Source organism: Artibeus jamaicensis, unplaced genomic scaffold (assembly GCF_021234435.1).
Source record: "Artibeus jamaicensis isolate MK-2021 breed Jamaican fruit bat unplaced genomic scaffold, CSHL_Jam_final contig_923, whole genome shotgun sequence".
Taxonomy (NCBI): Eukaryota; Metazoa; Chordata; class Mammalia; order Chiroptera; family Phyllostomidae; genus Artibeus; species Artibeus jamaicensis.
The window spans coordinates 14,809,078-14,833,147 of NW_026522014.1; the positions used below are offsets into that span (position 1 = coordinate 14,809,078).

The 24,070-nt window shown below is 36.7% G+C and overlaps 1 protein-coding gene across 2 annotated transcripts in view; it reads left to right on the forward strand.

Moving 5' to 3' along the window:
- The window catches only part of HDAC9 (histone deacetylase 9), an 841,506-nt gene that overhangs the window by 596,569 nt on the left and 220,867 nt on the right, over positions 1–24,070 (forward strand). For both annotated transcript variants that reach the window (XM_037163907.2, XM_053655071.1), the window contains exons 15-17: positions 2,029–2,162; positions 14,039–14,159; positions 18,828–18,877. In XM_037163907.2, the coding sequence (XP_037019802.2) occupies positions 2,029–2,162; positions 14,039–14,159; positions 18,828–18,877 (305 nt within the window). The remainder of the gene's footprint in view (positions 1–2,028; positions 2,163–14,038; positions 14,160–18,827; positions 18,878–24,070) is intronic.

Sequence of the window (24,070 nt, forward strand, 5' to 3'; positions counted from 1 at the left end):
TGGTGGATCACCATGTCCTTTCCTGAGATGAGAAATGCTATGTGCAGTTTAAGATCATGAACTTGAATCTAAGGCATCCAAGTGGAGGGTTTGAATGGCCAATTCCATAGACAAGTGTGCAAGTGTACTGCTCAAAAGAGAGATAGCACTAAAGATAAAAATTTGAGAACCAGGCATCTAGGAATAGATTTTGAAGCCATCTGAGTCTTAAGAATGGATGTCATTTGGACCAGCAAAATGATATATTGGGTTGGCCAAAAAAGTCCATTATTTTTTTTTCTGTGAAATAAAAGACATGTTTTTCATTTTCACCAATAGCTTTCTTGATTTGGATATTTTGGGTATGTCAGCTATCTCCCACCAGTGGCTTCTAGTGGGTAGAGGCCAAGGGTGCTGCTAAACGCCTTCCAATGCATAAGGCAGACTCAATGGTAAAGAATTATTTGGCCAGAATGTCAATAGTACCAAGAAACTTTGCAAACAACTTTTGACACATTTGATCAGTCACAGCACCTTCTCCACGTGCTGCACAAGTCATTTTTTGTGATTCAATTGAGTTTTTACCTTTCTTGAAATAATAAAGCATAATATGCCAAAAATGTTGCGTATCTTCTTCCACCTTCGATATTAAGCTGGCTGCACAAAAATTCACCAATTTTGATAATTTTTTAATGCATGCTAATATGACAGCTGTCACAATACAATCTAACAAAATTGTTTCAAATGAAGTTAAAGACAACTAAGCACTACCACAGACATTATATGGAAAAAAATGTAATGGACTTTTTAGCCAAGCCAATATATTTTGTAGACATAATTTTTACCACATGGTTTAAAACATTTATGTCAATCTTCTGCATAATATTAGTATACTGAGGAACAAATATTTTCTATTTTTGAGTAACATTATTCTAATATGACAATCTAAATCAAGAGAATAAAAAACATTAATTAATCAAACTTTATAACACAAGTAGTTGATACTTATCTGTTCTTGAATAGGTACTTATTTTTGCTTTTTAATATATTAACATGGATTCTTCTGCTCTCACTTCATGTCCCCAGAAAATGTATTTTCATGGTAATTTATTGGAATATTGTTTAAATAATTTCTTATGTTAGGCAATTTTGTAAGTACCATGTGTTCCCCCCAAGAAATTGGTTTAAGGGTACAAATCTTTTCAAAATTAACCAGCTATAATTATTATATAATTTGTTTCTTTAATAAGTCCTATTTTATGTATCTCTTACCAGTTCATCAGATTTTTATAACTTTCCCATCATATGGTCTAACTAAAATATGAAATATGTTAACTTGTGGTAATTTAAAAGCAGATTTTCTTCATTAAGTATCTCTAATTTCTACTAAAGTGATACCAATAGACTTATTCATTTTTTTAAAGAAATACTTTTATTGTCGCATAACATTATAAGACCTACAACACCCACATTGCTTACAGATGGGCATAAATTATGAAAAAAGTAAAGGAGAAACTTTCTGCCCAGTGCCGAAGGAATTGCTAAGCAGAACAGGAAAGCAGTTGGAAAACCTTCTACTTTATTATAAAAATGTAAACAGATCTAAAGTGAGGCTAGAACTAGTCATGAGATAAATACACTATTTAAAGAACCAGCTCATTTTATGGCTTCAGTGATAAAATTTTAACCTCTACTGAATTGAATTATCTGTCTAAAACTACTTCAAAATGATTTAATATACTGGTAAAATTGGTTTTTTTTTTTACCTAAAGTTTAAAAATATTTAAAAAAATATTATCTCCTTCGTGCACTTTACAGATTTACTAAGCCAGGGCCTGAGTATTGATCAAGCCAGGGGTTGACTCTTTTTGCCTGTTTATCCAGATACACTGGATGATATAATAGCTCCTGTGTGCTCCTGGGAGTTTGTGGTTATGTATTATTTCTGTGTTTGTAAACTTGTTTTAAAAAGAATGCCTTTGCTGAGTAATCATCTTGTCATCTAACGTGTATCATCACTCAATCTTGCGCTTTTTCTTTGTCCCGAAGGAATTGCCTATGATCCTCTGATGCTGAAACACCAGTGCGTTTGTGGCAGTTCCACCACCCACCCCGAGCACGCTGGGCGGATACAGAGCATCTGGTCACGGCTGCAAGAAACCGGGCTGCTAAATAAATGTGAGGTAATCCTGAATTGGCCACACTCTTTTACTTACTTAAATAAATCATGTAAAGAGGCCAGTATTCATTGGAGCAGTTGTAGAAAAATTTTAACTCCGTAGTCCCAACACCATGATGCAGGAACCATCGTCAGCACAAGTATCGTAGAGCCCGTGACCTACCCAACTGGGTTGGGCACACAGTAAGTTCTCAATCAGTGTTGACAGACTGAGCAGCTGCCTGATGTGTGTGAGTGCCATTATTGCAGCATTTTTTTCTGTATGCATGCTGACATTGCTATTTCTAAATAGGTATCTTTTATTGAGTTAATTGTCTGAGAAGCTCTTTGCAAACTTTTAAGTGCTAAGTAGTTGTTATTTCTTGTTGTAAGTTATACTGAACTCAGAAATGGGTCAGTTTTGTCTCATGGAAATGAATATATTTAAAAGATTAATTATCCTCTTACCATGAAAAGTCAGTTCTTTTTATTGAAATCGCTATTGTGTTTATATTTTTATAGCAGATGTGTGAATACTTTTATCAGTACTTCTTTAGACTCACTTCTTTAGATTCCCGATGAGTTCTGTTGGTTATTTAGAAAAATCTGTTTCTTTAGGCTTTGAAAGGTTAAAAGTAAAACTGATTAACAATTTCAAAAAACTACAATTTTCAAGTTTGGGAAGAAATTAAATGGGTAATATTTTGATTATAGTTAAATCACGAGGAAACCGATACATTGAGACCATATTGAGTTCACTATACTTCAATACAGACTCGATCTTTTTGACTAATTTTGAGTTAATTTTTGGCAACCCAAAATGAAATCAAGAAAATTTTTGAACATAGCCAATTCAGTTTAACATGAAGCTGTAAAATATTTCAGTTGAAATAGCAATGCCAAAATGGACAGTGTTTTTCAGAGTTAGCTGCACTTGTTTGTATTTGATAGTGTGAATTACATCAGTCTTATCCTTCTCTGCAAGATGGTAAAAATAACTGACTTTTGAAGATACAGTCATTCATTCAGGGCATTCATTTTAATAATAAATTATTTTTATTGATTTCCTATTTTGAAGATGAATAATATCTTGCAGGGAAAGTAAATGGTTATTTTCTTTACATCAACTCATAGATAATGTCTATGGGTCATTCAGCAACTGGGAGTGTGAAGGAACACACCAGTGCATTGTGTCCAGACTTAGTTTTGCAAGTTTTATTGTATATTTATAATAGAATTAGCAAATGTTTTTCATATTTTAAGTGCTTTTGACTAAATGTATTCTTTACCTCAAAATCCAAAGTGAAGAAATTTGAACTAGGTTCATTTCTCTGATTCTTCCCTAAGCAAAATGTAGTACTCATCTTTTGCTGACAGCATCCACATTGTATGATAGAAGATTTTTATACTCTTTGGTACATTTTAGAATTACTGATAAAGTTTTCATGGTTTTGATGATGCAGTTTGGAGACTGTCTACACAATCTTATGTGGAGTACATAAACCAGCAAGGGGACCCGTGTGGGGTCGACTGGTCTTAATGGACCTTCCTTCACGTGGACATCCCCACCCCACTTCCGCACCTACTCTAAATGGTTTCCAGCTTGGCAGTCTTTCTGTACTTTTGCCAGCTCAGGCATTGCTGCTGTTTTTTCCCTTTCAGGTCTTTATTCATTCCTGGAGCCTTACCCCAACCATTCCAAATTAGTAATGTCTGATCACAGCATCCAAGTGCATTATTAGATCGTGGTATTCCTTAAATCTTCTGTCTGGAGCAACACTGTTTCTGAACAGAGCAAAGTGCAGAAATATACGGAATGTAATGTGGTCCCCACTGACCTCAAAAACCTGTTACCATCCCTGTCTGACCAGTCATCCTCTTCAGTTCCTCATACTTCACGTTATTTTACTCGTGTATTATTTAAAGCCACAAAGTTAATTTAGACATCACACTGACTGATGGGATAGCACACTCAGGGTGAAACATCAGAAGCTTTGTGGGTTGACGAGAATGGGTGAGTCTAGCCCCAGCCCAGAAAGCTAGATCAGAGTCTCTCTGTGAAACAGCGACATAATTAACAAATAATGCACTTGAAAGCCCAGATCAGCAGATTTAATCGTTTTTATTCTTGTTGTCCCAGTTTCCCCCCTGGCCCTCCTCTATCCCATCTACTCCCTACACCCACAGTGCATTCCCCACACCATTGTCCATGTCCATGGGCCAGATCTTAAAAGAGACAAGCACAAAAGTCTGATCCAAAACTTCTCAATAACGCAAACAGAACACACTTTTTCTTAACATAGTTTGGTTTGGGAGCAGTTCACTAGGTGTTTGCTTTCTTAAGTGATGAAGTTGTTGCCCATATGTATTTATTTGCTCCTATATTTAAAATATCTGTGACTTTATGTTGACCTAATCCCAAGCATAAGATGGAATTTCTAAAACCACTAAAAAACTATTAACTTTAAGACATCTAGGAATGTAATGTCATGTTACCTCTGTGAATGATTTTAGAAGAAATATAGAGTAGACTTTTTGGAAATGATCATTAGCTGCACAAATGTAATGCTTTTATAGATACTTTCAGCTTCCATGTAAGATAAAACATAGTACCCAAAGGTCTAAAACATAGAACCAAAAGAAACATGACTTCTTCTTCATATTTCTACGTGAGAGTAGAGAAGGAAATCAAATGAAAAGGGAACATACATAGATTGTTGCAGCCCAGTTTAGCTCATTCAGAAATAGTGAGTCTATTACCTTAGCCAGTACTTTCCCCAGTAAACACAGTTGAAATAATTGGTACATGTTTATTGTGGATTTTCTTGTAAAGTTTTGGCTTAACACCTTGATTTTAATGTACACATTCATTAATATATTATTAAACTCTCCTGCAAGGATCTAACCTTTCTATCTCAAGCCAAATTATTTTGAAAATATCAATGCTCTGGAGGAAAAAAAAAACCAAACAACGACAGAAACATATAACAAACCTTTCAACAATTCACCAAAACTCATTATAATCAGTTGCTGAAAAGCCAGAAGGAAAGTACACCATGAATGACAAGTGATCAGGTACAGGGGAATGAGTTATCTGGTTAAAAAGCAAAGAAGTTTCTTATGCTTAAGAGCTCCCTGGTTAATGTTTATGAGCCTTTTAAAGGAATCAAGGCCAATGACAGTATCTTCTAATCGAACTTGACGTTTTCAGTCCAAGAGAAGAAGTTAGGTTCCAGCTTGAATGTGAATGAATATTTACCATGATGGCCCAGGGTCTTAAGGAGAATCAGGTCTGCCTTTTAAAATTGCCTAGGTAAGACTATTGGGAAGTTAAAGTCCAGCCCTGTTTGTAAGACTATGGGGAAGTTAAACTACAGCCCTGTTCCTTGGTTTGGTCTGTAGCAAGCATTCCCGAGAAGGCAAAATCTGTGTGCACAGGACTCTAGGGACTTAAGCACCAGCCCTGGTGTCTAAGTTATCACTCTCTCTTAACTGATATGGAAAAATTCCTCTCTTGGTCATGAAAATAAGAATTCAACTCAATCGTTCTATTAGATTTTACAGAAAGGGGTAGAATCAGGTAGGATATAACACATCCAAGTTGGGTCATGTATTGTTTCTCAAAATCCAGACAGCAGTTTGCCATCTTTGAACACATTTTCTTGCCATTGTCTGTGTAGTCAGGGATCAAACTGTGCTTTGACATAAGGAGTTGACAGACCTCTGGGGACATATCTGGCCAGCAAGCAGAAACCTGTGGCCAGGTAAGTGGCTTTCATTCATGTACAGAGCTTCAGTTCTGCTGGAATACAGAGAAGAGACAGCTTTCCTCAATCAACAAGAGTAGACAGCTTTGCAGTTAAACAGTGATGATGGAAAAGATGACAATTTGAAAACATTGAAAGGGCTCAGTTGCTTCAGAACAGTAGTCTTACCCACAAATCAAACTTATGTATCGTGTCATTTCATTTAGTAGTGCAGAAAATTAACCACACGGGATTCTTCAAGGGTTACTTTTTCACATTGGAGTTGACCTTTGTCCTGCCATTAATTATCTGTACTTTGGTCAAATCATTTAACCCTACTGATCTTTGTTTTTCCCATGTGTAAGATGAGGCTATTAAGATGGATTTTCCAGGATCTCCTCCAGCTTCATATTTTATAAAATTAGATGACTAAGGAGTTCATTTAGAATATAACACTTTCTTTGGTTAAATGTAGACAAATTTTTTAGACTGTTTTAGTAAACACATTGCTTTTAGTTGGTAAATGGTAGTGTAAATCAGCTGTGCTCACTAGTCCTGCTTATTAGCCAGAGCAAACATGAGTCCTCATTATGTTAGATTGTAGTAGTTGTGAGGATTAACTTCCTTTGGCATGACATGGTGCTGCTTTTAAAAAATTGAGATGCTTAGTAGTCCTTTATGCCAATATCATTCCATTTTTCCCCTCTTGAGCCATCCATACTTAGTTTAATGATTTGGTTACGAGGAAAGGCAAAGCCAGCAGTTTTCTTGTCACCGTAAAAAATAGATCTGGAGGGGTCATTTACTCTCCTCTTGAAGAACAGGCTGTTTGACTAAGTACTAGGTTTCTCAAGTGTGAGTGCCCCTGCAGAAAAGAATGCACTCTTCTGTGCTTGAAACGTTGCAGACTGACCCATCATCTGTTAGAAATGCACTTGCAGTTGTTTTTCCGAAAGTGCTCATGACTCTCAGCCCCACCAAGCCACCCACATTCGCTTGCTCTCACATTTGTTTTGAGAATAATAACATTTTATAATGCTTTTGTTGGACTACACTTTATGTGGAATTCACATTGCTTCTTTGTGACTAGGGCTGAAAAACTTTGCTTTGCTTAATTTCTAAGTAAAAAAAAAGCATAAGCAACATACTGTGCTGCAGTGTTTTAACTCTTATGTTCAAGTGCCAACTCAAAGTACTCATAAAACAATTCTGTGTCACAAAACCAGACTACTGTTGTCCCTCAGGGACTTCCCCACAGTTCCAGTGAGAAAAGAGGAGAGCAGGTTTTGTGTAAAATCTTAAGATACCAAGGGTCTCAGGGCTGGAGTCTCCAGCACACTTTCCTGCACACACATAGGTGATATTAAAATACCTTTTGCAAATCTAAATAAAGAAATACAATACCCTTTGGAGAAACAGTTTTTGGAATGTGCATGTTTTCTGACATCAATGGTACAGAGCACTGAATGCTGCAGGTTAATGGAAATTCAATTAAACATTTGTTTTATAGCATAATCTAACTAGATGGCAGCACACAACAGCTTACTGTTTTGTTTAGTTGGCAAAAAAATGTGTTTTTGTGTTTTAGAATCTAACTGCAAAGCAATAAAAAGAACTCAAACAGGGAGTCTTGTGAACTGTTTCTAAAGATACAGCAAGCTTAGGAAGCGGTATGAATAATGCAGATGGGATGGGTAAACCAGCGTGCACTGGCATTGTTCTGAGAGAGATTTATAGGTCACAGTGGAGTGGACCCACGCATATAATACATTAAAATGCTTCTGCAGCCTATAATCAGAATTAAGATGATTTGGAATCTTGTTTAATTTTCATTTCTTCAAAAGAGGAAGAATTGATACGGCAAATGGCCAATGAAAGGAAGTAAGACAACACTACTCTTCTGAATAATTTGGAAAGTGATGCGAGTTTTTTTTTAACTGCCACTCATTAACCAAATATTTATTAATGAAAACAGTTATGTTTCTCTACCATCTGGAAACTGTAGTGTTAAAGTAACACAAAATATTTGCTGTGACAATTTGTTTTATACATGATTGTTATATTTAAGGAACAGTGCTTTGACTCAAACCATTAAAATATTCACTTAAAATTGTGTTTAAAAATAATTACAATGCAGGAAATTCAGTGGAGATAGAAATTGTGCAAATGGGGGAGTTATAAAGGAAATCTTTTTTAAAACTTTCTGATGAGCCTAATGATTTGAAATGGATGGAAATAAAATTTTTAAAAAATATATAGTACAAATGCTTTTAGAACTCAGACTTTTATTCCTCTTCAGACGAAGAGGAATTTGCTGTTTACCTGAAGTGCTTTTGAAATTGCTCTACTCCCTGAAATATTTTTAAATTAAGTTGTAATGACTGAATCAAGCAGTGTTACAGGCAAGTAGAAAGCACTTATCATTTTGAAGATCAGATAGATTTTTTTTACCTCAAAAGTTTCTTTGCTGACCATTTATATTAATTGCTCATTAGACCCAAATGTCTGTCAGTCAGTACTGAGTCAGTATCTTGAATTCACTTATGAACAGGAAAAATGGATAGGTCTCTCTGAACACGTGGTTCTCCAACTAGGCTTCTCATTAAAATCCATGGGATGGTTCTAAGTACCTGAATGCCCAGGCTGCAGCCAAAGTTAATCAGAAGCTCTAGGTAGGACCCAGGAATCTGTACTGTTGAAATTTCCCTAGCTGATTCCAAGGTATAGCTAGTGTTAAAAATCACTGCCATAGAAACTCAACGGAAGTTTACAAAGTTTCAACATTGTAAGATAAATGAAGTAGAGACAGACAGGTCACTGGAGTCAACTATTTGGAGATAGAACTCTACTGATGTTTACCTGAGAAACAATAGTGATACTTTCATACATTAAAAAAATGTATGAAAATACATTCATACATTAAATTTTTTAATTGGGAAAATTGTTCATTATTTTAGTTGTCACAATCTGAGAATTAAAAATTACTCCTACTTTTCAGTTATAATTAAGTTTATAAAAATAGGCTTCAAAAAATAGGGTCCTTATGAAAACCCTCATAGTCAGATCTCTTGTGCCTCAGCCATAGTTAACGTATCACTTCCATCATTGTATTTGCTTGCCTAAGGCAAAACTATAAGTCAAAATAAGGGGCATTTTATTGAGTTTTTATTGTGTTTAAGGTTATTTCACATAGAATCTTATTATTTTAGGGCTAAAGGGGGGTTTGAACTAATTTGGTCATACCTCCTTAGAGTTGTGTGTGAAGCAGCAGCGGCCCAGGCAGGTGTCTCGTAGCTGACTCTGGGCACATGAAGGGCACAGGAGAGTCAGAACCCAGAACTCAGGACTCCCACCTGACAATTCACTTTCTTTCCATCTGACCAAAAGAAAGGAGCAAAGCCTGCTGGGATGCCTGCCCCCTTCCCATTTTCACCACCATTTCTTTATCAGCAGGTTCTGAGGAGCACAGGTCATTAGACAATGAAAAATACACAGAAGGAGAGAATGCAGTTGGGGAGGAGGGGATAAAAACTATCTTTTATACAATATTTGAAGAAGCAATTGGTTATAGTATTTGAAACTCTAGTAGGTACCCCGGGCATATGCACGAGACCAGATTTTGTATGTGTTTAAGAGAGAAAGTGTACGAAGACTAATGAACAGGCCATGAACTGATTCATGAAATATCAAGTATGGAATTTGTAACAAAGGATAACTTTGACATTCAATAGTCATTTATGATGCTTTTATTCTGTAAGTCTGCAGCCCTATGGATTTTTGTAGGAAACAAAATACTCATCTCTTTGTTTAGGGATACTAGATTAAATATTTTCAGAAAACAAACGAGATATTTCAATGGAAATTCTTGCCTAATATGTCACCACTTTGAAAATGATTAAAGAAAATGGGGTCTCCCCCAGCACAGGCAGGTACTTTGACTTGTCAAATTTCAGTTGGACATTTTCTCTTAGTTTGGAACTGCCGCAAAATGAGCCCTTTCATGTCCTCAATAATACCAAACCAATGCAACCCATCTGTTCTGCTAAATTATTTCTAGTTCCCTAACCAAAGGCACTGCTTTTTCATGCATTTTATCATGATTTTATGCCCTTTATTATATTTTACAAAAGGTTCTGATTCCTCGAGGGCCAATGAGAACTGATTAGGACACTGGCCTCAATCCAGGCTTTGAACACAGGAGGGGAAGGAATAGAACTGTTTCCTTTTTTCCCCTGTGCCTTGGCAGGAAAAAAAACATGAATCTATACCGTGTGTGTGCTCTGTGTGTGGGTGGGTGTGGGTAGGCTGCATTTCATCCTGCCACAGTATGACTTTGTAGACCATGTTCAGAAAATTCCTACTATAATCAGGTTGCATTAATGGGCTTTATTTCAGAAAAAAACTATTTCTCTAGGAAAAAAAAACATGGTGTCTTGTGAGACTCTATGATATGGTTGTTTTAAGCTACTTGGGTCGAAATTCAAAAGGGAATGTAGACTGGGGTTCTGAACAGAAGAAGCTTCCCAGGTGCCTACACAGAGTAGGCACTGTGTGCACACAAGTTCCTTTCCAGCTGTCCGGAAGACACTGCCCAAGTGGGAGTCACAGAGAATGGAAATTTCATAGTGCATGCATCCTGCATGGTAGGGTTTCTTTATTAAGAACATGAAAGAGGAGCTATAAGCTTTCCTTCCCAGGCCTATGTTAGTAGCTAAATAGTTAAGACCTGCATTTGGGTCTCAAGTCAGATTTCAAGAAGTACTCAAATGAGTACTTCTCTTCCATGTGTTGTGTTTCCAGAGGTACTCAGAATTCTCAAAAAGCCTTTTGGTGAGAAGCATGGATGACTGTAGAGAGACATCCTGCAGACTAAATATCTCTGAGAACGGAAACCACTATCTCCCTAAATTACAATTATCACAGCACTTTATTCTACTTTGTGACTCATGATGCTGTTGACCTTTGACTTAGAAGAGCATCGTGAGAGAGAAATGAAGGGGAAAAGGGTACACGGGAAACAGAAATATGGGAAGGGATTAAATAAAAATATCTAGATTTAAAGAAAGACACGTAACATAACAAATAGCTCATGATGATACCAGAAAATGAAAACTGTTGGAGACCTCACGGTGAGAGGGAAGATGAAATTGACAAACCTGAGACAGCTGGTAACAGCGAGGCCACATGGGAGGACTCAAGGAGACTCCACCAGTTGAGGAGGGGGAGATCTGTGGCCATTTCAGACTTTGTAGCTGAGTCATCCTTCAGGTTGCCATAGCAGGGCCCCTGTGAGATATAAATCTCAAAGCATCCTTTCTCCAGATCTTTTTTCTAGGTAGAAACATTTTTCATATTGTTGTTTTTTCCCACAGCTCTTTCTGTAGAAACATATGTGTCCTGCTTGTGGGTCTTACTCTCCAGCAGCCATAGAAGCAGAAGGTGCTTGTTAAAAATAAGTATTCCTTATATTGAGTGTAATTATTTTTTAAAGAAATGTTTCATAATAATAAAAAGAGCAAGTTCTTTCTGGAAGTCAAAAGGAAGTAAAAAAGGGGAAAAAGTGATATCACAGCATGAAAATAAACTTACATTTTAATAGTGAGAAGGAGGACAAGAGTGTAAATTAGAACAGCATACTCCAAGAATAAATAAATGTCAAATAGCCTGGGCTAGATCCTTGATCTTTACTGTTGGTTGGCTGATATTACATAAGGGGATGACCGATATTCAGTCCAGCAGGTGTACTCTTGTGGTTTGTCAGCACTTGAGCTCCTATCAATAATTGAATCTTGTTAGCAGGTTATTTTTTCAGATGTGTAACTGAGGATGAATGAGGAGCTGGGGCAGGCCTGGAGTGTGTGGTTGCAAATACATATGACCAGCTAATGAAAATATAAAGATGCATTTCTGCTTAATGACATTTAATGTCACATTAGAGGCAGAAATTCAATTTAGAGCTAAAATATATTTCTAGAAAAGGAAAAAGTAAAATCAATGAAGATTTATGATATCAGTCAAAATGCGGGTCTGATTATTAGCTATGGAACTCACATTATTTAAGACATAGATGTTTCACTGTATCAGTATATAAAATGTTAGTGGCTATGGATTTCTTAGTATCATAGAAACGAGAGCAGGAAGCCGTGTTATTTCATGGTGTTCATTATTCTGCCAGACAGGACTGGTTGCCACAGCCTGGTTTCCAGGGCTCTGCTCATTCCAATTTTAGGTGACTCAGACCCTAGATTGACCACTATTTTTTTTGGATTTTCCACAAGCTGAAATCTCACAGCTAAAACATTTTTCTTTAATACTGACTTTGAACTTTTGATTTCTAACTTTATCTCATTTCTTGTTCTACTGCTTTGGTTGTTCTGGTCTTCCATAAACATTTCCAAAATTAGTACTGACCATTAAGGCGTGTAGATCCATAACACGTGCATTTACTGATCAGAGCAATGACTGACCAGATGGCCATCGTTCAGTTTGCCTTGGTCTTCAGCATTAGTTACCCACTTGATTTTCGATAGTCAACACTTATCTGGGAGTAATTTTTCTAACACATATTTTTACTTTTCTAGAAATGTAAATTGGGTGTCAAAAAGAAGGAACTTTTTTCTTTGTCAATGACATGACAAAGAAAATTCCATAAGCATTCGTTTGCTTCTTTGGCACATAATGGCACAGTGTCAAGAAATTTCTGTTTTCCCTCATTCCTGTTAGGTTCCTGCTACCCCGTGGGTCTCCAGCACTCCTCTCTCACTGGGACATAACTTATTTTCAGTGACAAGCACAGCTCTGCCCTCTACCCAGTCAACCCCTAGCAAGTGTCACTAAATTGAGGTTTCCTGACCTGCTCCCTCAGAGAGTCACAGATCAGTAGCAGCCGCATCACCTTAAATTAGGGAGACTGACTATGGGATTGCCCTGGTCCAGAGAGACGTATTATTGTCACCTGATGTTTCTATGTCAACTGCTCATTCCATGGTCAGAAACACGAAAGGACAGCATCTCTGAACAAATTATCTTTGAATTTCACTGTCACAGTTCTCTTTTAGTAAACTGCCTTACAAGTCCCTTATTGTGATACACATTTTAAGTAAAATATTAATTCTGTCTGGGTAATTTTAGGGAACACGGTGATTTTCAAAAGTTAGGCTAATTCATTTCATATGCCAATATGATGTTTATTGGGCTTGCAGAAAGGTGAACTGAGAAATGTGTCTAGGAAGAACACTTTGCATGTTGATTAACTGAGCTTTAACTTAACATGTTGATTTGTCTATATTGGATGACCATTCTTCTTAAGTGAAGTGAAAGTCTGTGCCTACCATGTGTGCCAAAACATTGACTGAGTCTAGAATGCCTCAGACTTTCTAGAATGTCTGGTTAAGCAGTGGCTATCAGTTTTGTTTAATTTCCATTCTCTTACAAACTCATACTTTTATAAAATACATTAAAAATGAAATATTACAAAAGCAAAATATAATCAAAGACATAAAAGGTTATGTTAGATTCAGCAGACATAAAAATGTTCTGTCATGTTACTCTAAAAGTTTCTAAATATTCACTTTGAATTCTATGCATATTTCATCACAGGCCATTCATAAACAATTCTGAACTGTTACCAGTCCCCTAGGACATACTCTGAGTAACATTAGTCTACATTAACACTACTGTGAGCTGCATATATGTGGGGTAATTAGCATATTTGTTATAATCAAATACATTAAAGTGTATTGCCTTAAGTCCTTTAAGAAACAATAAGGAATTTGTTTCAACAACTTTTTTAGGTGAGTGTAAAATAAGATGTTGATGAATTTACTTCCCATCTAAACAGTAGTCCCCGTTTGTTTTTAGGCTGATACTTTTACAAAGGAGGCCACTATTAATTTCTTTGCTATAGATCTTTTATGCTACAGAAGAATATGCTTTATGTCAATTGCTCATTGAGGTATAAGCAAGCCATTGGTTCTGAACCTTGCACACTCTCATTTTTCAAATACTATTATGGTACTTTACTAAGCAAATCAGTGTCACATTCCTACATGATGAAACTCAGCCCATTATTAATCATCTTAAATGTGACTTGGGGCCTTATTTTCTTCTGAATGTTGTCAGTGGAGTAAGGTAGGCTTCTGCTGTTTTCTTTCAGCGGATTCAAGGTCGAAAAGCCAGCCTGGAGGAAATACAGCTCGTTCATTCTGAACATCACTCACTATTGTATGGCACCAACCCCCTGGACGGACAGAAGCTGGACCCCAGGACACTCCTAGGTCTGTATGGGCCTCCGTTCTACTGAGAACAGCACATTCCAGCACTGTCATTAGTCAAGGCTGGTGTCAGTTCAGAATACTTGGCAAGCAGTGCGACAGAAAAAATCAGCTTTTCCATCAGCATTGCTCAGTGGAATGAGCCGTTTACAATAGAGGCCAATGTAGATTAAGAAAATCTTGCATTAGAAAAATGGCCATGCAAGTACCATGATGTTTACTTTTGAATTCATCTTTATTTGAATAGCATTTCTTCACTGTGTTTTGGCATACAGGAATAAATGCATGGTTGAGTTCGTTTGCTTCCATTTTTAAACTAAAGAAGAAAGCTTTTTACATTCCTCATGCAAATTTGTCTTCACCTTTTGCATTTGTTTTGTGTCCTTCGGTTCTTTCCTCCCTTGACTTTAACACGTAGAGGGTGTAGCACAGCTTGCTTTCACTGGAAACTCCTCATCCTTGTGCCTGGAAGACCGCATGTTATATTGAGATGGCATTTTAAACCTTAATGTAATCTTCTTAATGTCTTCACTGTGGAATTAATCAGTAAAGTAGATGGCAGAAGTAGAAAACTAATAAACATAATTGTTAGTTAATGTAACATTTCTCAAACCTTTGCCATCAGATTTTAAAATAAAATGAATGTTGCACAGGTTTATATAAACTTTATATGAGAGCTAGAAATAACAGACTTGGAAAAAGTTCATTCCAAAACCTTAGTTCAGTTAAAACAATTCCATTAAGTTTATTAATAATCCTTTATAAAATGGAATAACAATATACAACAGGGCAATACATGCCAAACGGATATTTTAAAAAACGATTCCAACCTTAAAAAAGGCATCTTAGAGCTTTTTCTTGTCTCCTTGTTTCAACAAAACCTATTGCATCAGTTCTAAACCATTGGACTCTCTCACCTAATTCAATAGTTTTTCATAATGATTTTGTTATTTTGTTATGAACAATTCAAAAGCAAGTATGTGACATGCGGTAGGCAGGCATCTTGGAAAAAATAATAAGGGGAAGTTAACAGTTACCCATTACAATACTGACACTCTGCCTTTGTAAGAGGAGCGGCAGCCCCTCTAAATTTGTGAGGTAAAGGCATGTGGGCGCGCACACTCGCATGCGGGGAGGTAGTGGAGGCTTGAGAAGAAACTGACAGAGAGGGCAACGCACGGAGATTAACTCACTTTTCAGAAAACAGTGTTAACATTAGATGATAAAAACATTTTTTGTAGAATTAAATCTATATATTCATACAAAGACAAATAAGTCAATCTAAACATATACACTCTATATTTTTTTCTTTTTGTTCAAAGAAGGAAGCTGTACCCGTAGACATGCTTTACATAAAGTACTTTATTTGCTGTGGATACTGTATGATAAATGCGCTTATTTATACATGGATTAATAATCTCATAGAATTTACCCAAAGATAAAGTAAGCTTAACTTTCATGTTTTTATGAGGTCAAAATACACACACACTTGAAGAGAGGAAGCAATGTTCATTTGACTATTTTTTGATTTAAGGAAGAGAAAGCAAGTAGCAACTTTCCCCATTTTATTTTATTTATTTATTTTTTTTACTATGGTCTTTTAAAAAATATACTTTATTTATTTTTAGAGATCAGGGAAAGGAGAGAGAAAGAGAGGGGGAGAAACATCAGTGTGTGGTTGCCTCTCATGTGGCCCCCACTGGGGACCTGGCCCACAACCAAGGCATGTGCCCTGACTGGGAATCAAACCAGCAATGCTTTGGTTTGCAGCCTGCACTCAATCCACTGAGCTACACCAGCCAGGGCCTTACTATGGTCTTAAACTATAGATCAGCCTGGACAAAAAACTAGATATTTTGGACTTAACTGGGAAAAACTTAAGTGCAGATGTTTGAAAGATGTTCCAAAACAACCATTTTCTACACTTAAGAGGAAAGATACGTTTGTAAAAGAAATAAAGGTTAAAGTTTGATGACTTGGAACTGTTACTTATGAAACATGGCAGTGCCACTGTTTTGAAAAATGAAAATTGACATTTGCACACAAAGATTTTCTCAAAATATCCAACATAAATATCATTTAAAATTTTGATAATTCAAAATTAATCCCAATGTGTAATCTAGACCTTGGACAATTCTCCTTATGTATGTATGCAGTGAAAACACCACGAACCAATAATTTAATTTTTAAAGTTTAAATCCAAATAAATTGGCCACTTATCTCATTAGTTTTTGGTATTTCATGTGGGATAATATTTATACAATTGATGATTTTAGAGGTTACATAGGCACCTCTCAGGGAGCAGTGCAATAATTTCAATATTATGGACAGGCTATATGGGTAAATTTGAACAAGGATATTGTGTTGTTCAATCTTGATGTCAAGTTCAAAATTCAACTTTGATAACCACTTCTAACTACTTCACTTTCTCTCACGAATCCGGAAAGAACAAAGTGTCCTCAGTTTTAGATCTAAGTGAAATAATTCCATCCTTTTTAAAGTTTAACTTTTTGAACTTTTTTGTTCTTTATATAATTTGAATTCTTGTGGCTTGTTTTTTATTTATATCTAAAAGACAAGATTGAAGCTCCCACATGTAAATGTACAGAAATGTATAAACAGCAAGATATTACTCTTTCTGTTTCCCCTTTTTTCACTTGCGTACGTCTCTCTTCTTCCCCTATTTCCTCCTACACAGATTGGTGGTCAGTAGGGGCACATCGAATTTAAATTCATTCATTGTATGAAATTCTGAGCTGAATTGGTAGTAGTCCTCTTGATAGTTATGTCCTGGAGTGTGGGGGAAGGATTTAAATACGAGCTCATTATGACCAAACCTATAAGTCTTTGTATCTTGAAAGATAGCTATCGCTTATAAAATAATAAGATTTGAAAATGTACACCACTCATCTTTTTAAATACTCTAGATCCTGTAAGGTGACACTTTAAAAACATTCTCTCCAATCATTTTTGGTGCAAGGTTTGCCTTAGCATTAATATTCCTGTCATTCTTACTACCAGTTTTCATGATCGTATGGCTAGCCAGATCTCACTTCCTGGATAAGGCAATATTGTGTTACTTTTTAAAATTGCAGTCAGTTCAGTAATTAAAATAGTATACACACTACTAAATTTAAGTTATTGATTATTTGTCTTTGTATTATGTAAACATTACTAAATACAATTTTTATGGGACATATCTTTTTCTTATTCACTTAGAGTTTAAAATCTTTTTTAAAAATTACTTTATTGCATTGTAATATTAACTTTATTCCTTTTCATTATGGAATGAAAAGTTCAGACATTAAAATATATAATATTATAGATTTTAATTTCACACGTGACATATGAATACACCCTTGCAAAATATTCAGTAATGTAGAAATATCTTTGTTATGAGCAACAACTTAAGAAAACTTTACCCCTCCCCAAACTGTCCATAATTTCTTTTATGTATCTTTGACGGATGTCAGTGTGTCAGGTTTAATATTTTTTCATGACTTGTTTCTTGATATTCTTTTTTATAAGATCCTTATATATAATGAGATATACTATTTTTTTCATTTGCACTTAGATTTTTATTTATCACTTTCCATCTGTTAGCAACTACATTTAAAAAATTAACTCATACGATTTATTATTTTCAAAACTGAGATATTTTCTGTGACATTAAAATCTAATTGGTCTTTTATCGATGCGGCATGTGAATTCTACCACCTACCTGTTTTCAATTTTCATTACTATTTCATTGATCATCAATAGAACAAATGGATTGGGAAAGGTGAAATGGAGGCTTGTACCTGCTTCTACCACTAATCTCCTGAGTGACCCACTGGAGCTATTTCAGAGCCTTTTGACTACATTATAGAAACACCCACTGCCTTCCCTTTTAAAAATTACTTTACAAGGCAGATTGTGGTCTAAGAAGTTTTAGGAGTAGTTATTCTAGTTTCCTCTACTCATATGGTAGATAACGTAGAAAACAAAAGTGCAGATAAACAAAATGATTAAAATTCCAAAATGATTAAAAATGGGACAATCATAAGTAAGATTTGGGCATATATTTTAAAAAAGATATATAGATCTGCAAATAGTATTATCCTCTTTGTACTGTATTTTTGACTTGTTTGTTTAAAAAGTTGTAAATATTGGAGGGGCTGAGTATACTTAGTCTTAGTTATATCCAAAGTAGAAATTAAAAATAAATCTGTATATTTGAATAGATATTCTAATATTTGGAACATTTAAAAAATGGCAATGTATTTCACAAATCTTATATTTTAAAACCATATTAGAGGGATATAGTCAGTGAATAGCTGAGTTATGATACAATATAAATTTTAAAGACATCGCAATGTACTATACAGTGTGCAGGGCAGTTAAAACAAATCTTAAAGCTCAAGTGTCATAGGTATTTGTTCATAAGGGGCAATAGAGCATATCTGTGTAATACTTCTATTCATTTGCCATTAGCTTCTACCTGTCTAAAATTAGACCACTTTCCTCATGAGTTAAATGATAAATACCATGTGACATAATACCTGCTAAACATTTACCAAAAAACCCCCTGTAAATTAGTTTTTAGGAATATTAAATTTTAAAATGTTAAGAACTACATTTCCAACTTATATATATATTTTCAATATATTTTCATGTCTTCTTACTGTGTAGGTGACACTTCTGAAAAGTTTTTTTCTTCATTACCTTGTGGTGGACTTGGGGTAAGTATGAGTTTGTTTACTGCTCTTAAATAACAAACTTCTAAAAAGATCTCCTTTGATTTCTTTATTTAATTATGTTGAAGGCTGTTTCTCAGTAAAAGTTACACTAGTCTGCAGGACTGGCTGCATAATGTGTAGGGCGCAATGCCAAATGAAAATGAAGATTTCCTTGTTCAAAACCTAAGAATTTCAAGATGGCAACAACAGTGAATTAAGCCAAGTGTGGAGCCCATCTAAAGTAGAACCCAGTGTGACTGCGTAGGGCACATGCTCACAAAGCTGGCTTTGCTAGATCTTTGTATACCTGGAGAAAAGGTAATATGAGAGGATCTAACCCAGTTTTGTAGTGGGATTCAATCTGCAGTACAGCCACCCCGAGTGTGCACATACATCATAATCCTGATGAAAATCACAGAAACTTCACAAAGCGCTTTGCATTGTGGGACATTTTGTTTGTGAACCTCTTGGGGCTATTTTTGTCTTCCATAATTAACAAAGTCTTTTTGACCCAGGATATTTATACCACATTGCAAAGACATATTTGTTCGAATCCAGCGACATATGTAGAAAAATATCTACATTTTTGTGGATGATTAGAATGTATCTTATAGCCTGCAATCTATTTAAAGTTAACCCTTACCAATAATGAACTATCATCCTGTAGAACTAAATGCTAAGTCATGTTAGGACAACATAATTCTAGGTCAGGTTTCCAAGGACTAAGAAATTTAAGTCACTTAGGTTTTTTAGATATTGAAGGAAAAAAACAAAACTAGTCCTATGAATGACTTGTATTAGGCAATATTTTACTACAACTAAATTTTGTGTAGGGAATCCCCGTATGTTTTCCGCTAACTCTTTCATTCTAGTGATGTTAGATTCATAAAGGATAATCTTTCTATTCATTTCCCTGTGATTCTGCCCTCTAGAAATAAGAATGGCAGCTACAACTGACATCTATTTGGACTTTACCAACATACATCAGAGGTTCATGACAACTTGGTAAAAATAGTCATTGTTATTAACACCATTTGGCAGATGAGAACCTGAAGTCTCAGAGAAGTGAGGTTGTTGTTCTGAAGACACACAGTAAAGGGTAAAAGGCTGAAAGTATGGGGCGGAGGGACATGTCCATGTGGACAAGATCCAAAAGAGCGTTTCAGGTCCTTCTACAGATTTCATCTTTAACAGGCTAGCCACAGGCCCTGGGGCCCGGCAGGGCAGCCACATGGCTGATGCAGGGTAGTCCCCTTTGTGGAACCACACCAGTGAGCTTGCTTTGTGATCCCCAGCATAGGAAAATCACCACCTTATATTAATCCTTGCTAATTTTAGCAAACTTCTTGTGAAGCCAGGAGCTTGCAAAATTACTCTAGGAAGCAGAAGACAAACTGATTTTTCAAATGGGTATCACTGGCTCTGATGTTATTGTCTAACATCCCAAGTGGCCATTTTAAGAGAATGGCTGATTACCTGCAAATGAGGCAAAGAATGAACCAAATCTAAGGACAACGTAGTGGGTTTGGTGATGGGGAGGAAATGAAAATTGTTGAAAGAGTGGTGGTCATCAAAACCCCATCATTTACAAGTACATTTATTTCATAACCTGGAGCTGAAATGAGAACAGCTCCCTGGCACCCATCTGCCAAGTCTATTCCTTGAACTCAAAGTACCTACACTCAACCGCTCTAAAACCATAACAAGGTAGTTTCTAATCTTTAGTTAGAACTACTCTAATAAACTCTTATGTGTGCCCAATGAATGACTAGTGTCTACTACTTCTGCTACAGTGGGTGTCCTCAACAACGTCATCAGACACTGACCTGACCCAGATGGCGGCAGTGGTGGATAATGTAGCTTAGGCAGGAAGAGGCAGGAGGAGGAAGACTGAGTAGCTTGACTTCATCAATATAGGAAAAGGCTGGAGAGAGGTACCTCTATTTATCCAATTGGCCTATGTAGGTCTTAAGATGGTATTTTTGTAGGTCTAGATGGCTGAGTGTGTGTGTACACAGCTTGTCCTATTGATGCTCTAGAGAACTAGTTTGATTCAGTCCTTTTGTTGGTTGCAGGAATGAAATTGTGTTCTTAGACATTAAGGTACCATTTTGCTCCCTAAGATCTTCAGTTTTGATATAAGTCCTAAGAGAAACTATGGGTCCTTTGGATTTGCATTAGTCTCAGTTTTTTCCTCGAGGACAGTTCTAGACATACTAAGTATATGAAAGATACTCAGTGTGAACTTTGAGTGGCCCATCTTGGCAACATAGGGGTACCCTAGTGAGCTTGGAAACCATTGAAATTGCTTTTGTTTTAGGTCATTCTTCTGGTTCAAAGTATCTAAGGTAGACCTTTTGGTTTAAATTCTAAATACTTAACGATCCCCAGTTGTTAAAAGAAATTCAAGTTACCTAGAATATATGAGGTCTGTCCGGAAAAAGTCCAGCCATTGTTAATATATTGAGAATGGTTTATGCAACATTGATATAACTTGGCAGCCAAGGAGAGTGGACTGGAATAAGTATCTGTGAACAATGACAACTTCACTGTACTTGTCAGTGTGGGTGGTAGATGGCATTGAGTGAGCGTGTGTACCGTGTGACCATCCCATTCAAAATGAGTGAGTAGAGCAATGAATCTGCATCAGATTTTGTGCTAAGCTTGAACATTCCCCTGTGAAAACTATTTGGATGATTCAGAAGGCTGCAACTATGGGCAGCTGGTGATTGGCATCTTCATCATGACAACGCACTTGCTCATGCATCACATCCTGTGCAGAGTTTTTTGGCAGAACATCAAATCATCAGGTGACTCCCCCTCTTACAGCCCAGATTCGATGCCCTGTGACTTCTGGCTTTTCCCCAAACTAAAATCACCTTTGAAAAGGAAGAGATGTCAGACCATTGATAAGACTGATAAAAATACAATGGGGCAGCTGATGGCAGTTGGGAGAACTGTGTGAGGTCCCAAGGCGCCTACTCTGAAGGGGACTGAAGCATCATTGTCCTATATACAATGTTTCTTGTATCTTCTTCAGTAAATGTCTCTATTTTTCATAGTACATGGCTGGATACCTTCTGGACAGACCTCGTATACCTTCCTACTAGATGGGTTTATTATATACCTACTGAATGCTGGTGATTGATTGGCTTTTGAGGAGACTACCTGGGACATTATGAAATCAGAAATCTCCCCCTACAATTCCATGTGATAATTCAACAGTGTTGTTCAGGTAACTCAGTGGGTGAGTGGTATTTAAAGTGCTTTATAAAGCATGCTCTCCTGAGTTGCATTTTGAGCAACAGTCTCAAGGTTTCTGAATTCCTTTGTGTTTGGTTTTCATTTTGTTTAGTTACTATGGCATGACTCATTTCTGATTACTGTGTGATTGCACTGCAAGAAAATGCACCAGTAGAAAAGAGCATTTTACCAAATCCCAGGACTTGGTCATTGTATAGCGAAATGGATAATTAAGGGACTCGGGAAACAAGAGCCAGTGCGGGACCACTTTAGTTCTCACTCCTCAGGGTATATCACTAAAAATAGTGATCATTTTCTTGGCCATCTGACCTGCTGCTGTGTGAAGAAATCTTGAAGTCATTTCTCAGCATTATTTCCCCCCTTCACTTGATAGGCCACAAAAAAAAAAAAAAGAAAGAAAGAAAGAAAAGGAAAAACCCCCACAAAAGCAAGGACGAGCAGGCTTTTATGATAATGTCGTCATCAGCTCCCAGCTTCAAACGCTTCTGCGGCTTTTGAGTTGTCATTTATAACTTGGAACTGAATCGACCCATAATTCCCCTGATACACTTAGAGAAATTGATAACAGACTCTGTACTTCTTTTATGGCTCGGAGGAGGCAACTCCAATCACATCACTATTGGCAGGCAATATTATTTTTTGACATGGTTGTAAAAGTATAAAGGGGCTTATGGCATTTGTTTAGATGAGGAATGGGCTCTCAAGCTGTGCTGGGGTTTACAGGCCCAGATTAGTGAGAAGCGAAGGGAATATGATGTTTGCAAACAGGATATGATTTTATATATAAGTTTGGGTTTCAGGCTCTGGTCCCTGGGGAAAGCCTTGCAGACAGCAGAGAATTCCACTTTTATCCTACAACAGGCAAGCTCCCAGTGCCAAAAGGCAGAGAAAGAAGCGTGGTCAGTGGGCAGTGTCAGAGCCTTGATTGGAGGAGGAGGAGGAACTGTGGAAGAGGCAGAACAATTCCCTGGGAGGAATGAGGAATTGCAGAGCCTGGGCAGAATCTGGGCCAGCCTAACCGGTCAAAGATGTGCCAAAAATGAGGCTCCATGAGCTTAATCAAGGCACTTTCTCCAGCAGCAGCTCGGTCAGTCTGTGCACAGGAAGCCGGCTTTCCATTGCAAACTTTTACTCTGTCCATATTCCATTTGATTACACCTAGCTCTGACACACCGTGGGGGTAAGGGATGTCATTTTTGTGATGTGGGGAAGGGGAGATGGGGAGGAGAATTAGGTGATTGTGGGGAGGTAATTTAAGGCCCATTCCAATTGCTCTGAGGTTTCCAGCAGACATTTCAGTTATACACTAACTACAGGCACTATACAGGAGGCAGGTTTGGGTGGAATGTCTAAAATTTTTTCATTCTGTCAGGTTTAAAATATAAGCTCTCCCATCCGATATAGAAAACTGACATATGCATAAGTGTTATATATGTACATATATATTCAAAAGAAAATCCTGTTATTTTACACTACACTTATACCTTCATATTATTTTTTCATTCACCACATTAGTCCTTCATATTTAATCTCTCCAATAATAGTAAAAAAGGGTTCCAGTGACTAGCATTTCCAAGAACTGCTTCGGCTTTCTCTATGGTGTTATAATATGAGGAAATGATTTATTTTATTTTATCACCAACTCTACGGTTACATAGTTAAAAATCAACGTCACCCATTGGGTTGGTTACAACACACATTTCCCCAGCTATTTAGAGTGATTTTCGTTGAAACCAAAGTAGTATTTTGGAAGGCATACTACATGCCATCCTGAGAGGAGGGAAGAGCCGCGGCAGTAAGGTAAGACCTGTTGCCAGTGGTTGAACGAGGTGCAGCAGTGAAAGGAGGGGTAAGACAAATGAGATAAAACCCTTTTCCTCTGTTGCTTATCGCCTTTTCTTGAGGCTGACTTGGATACCTGGTGTGCTACGG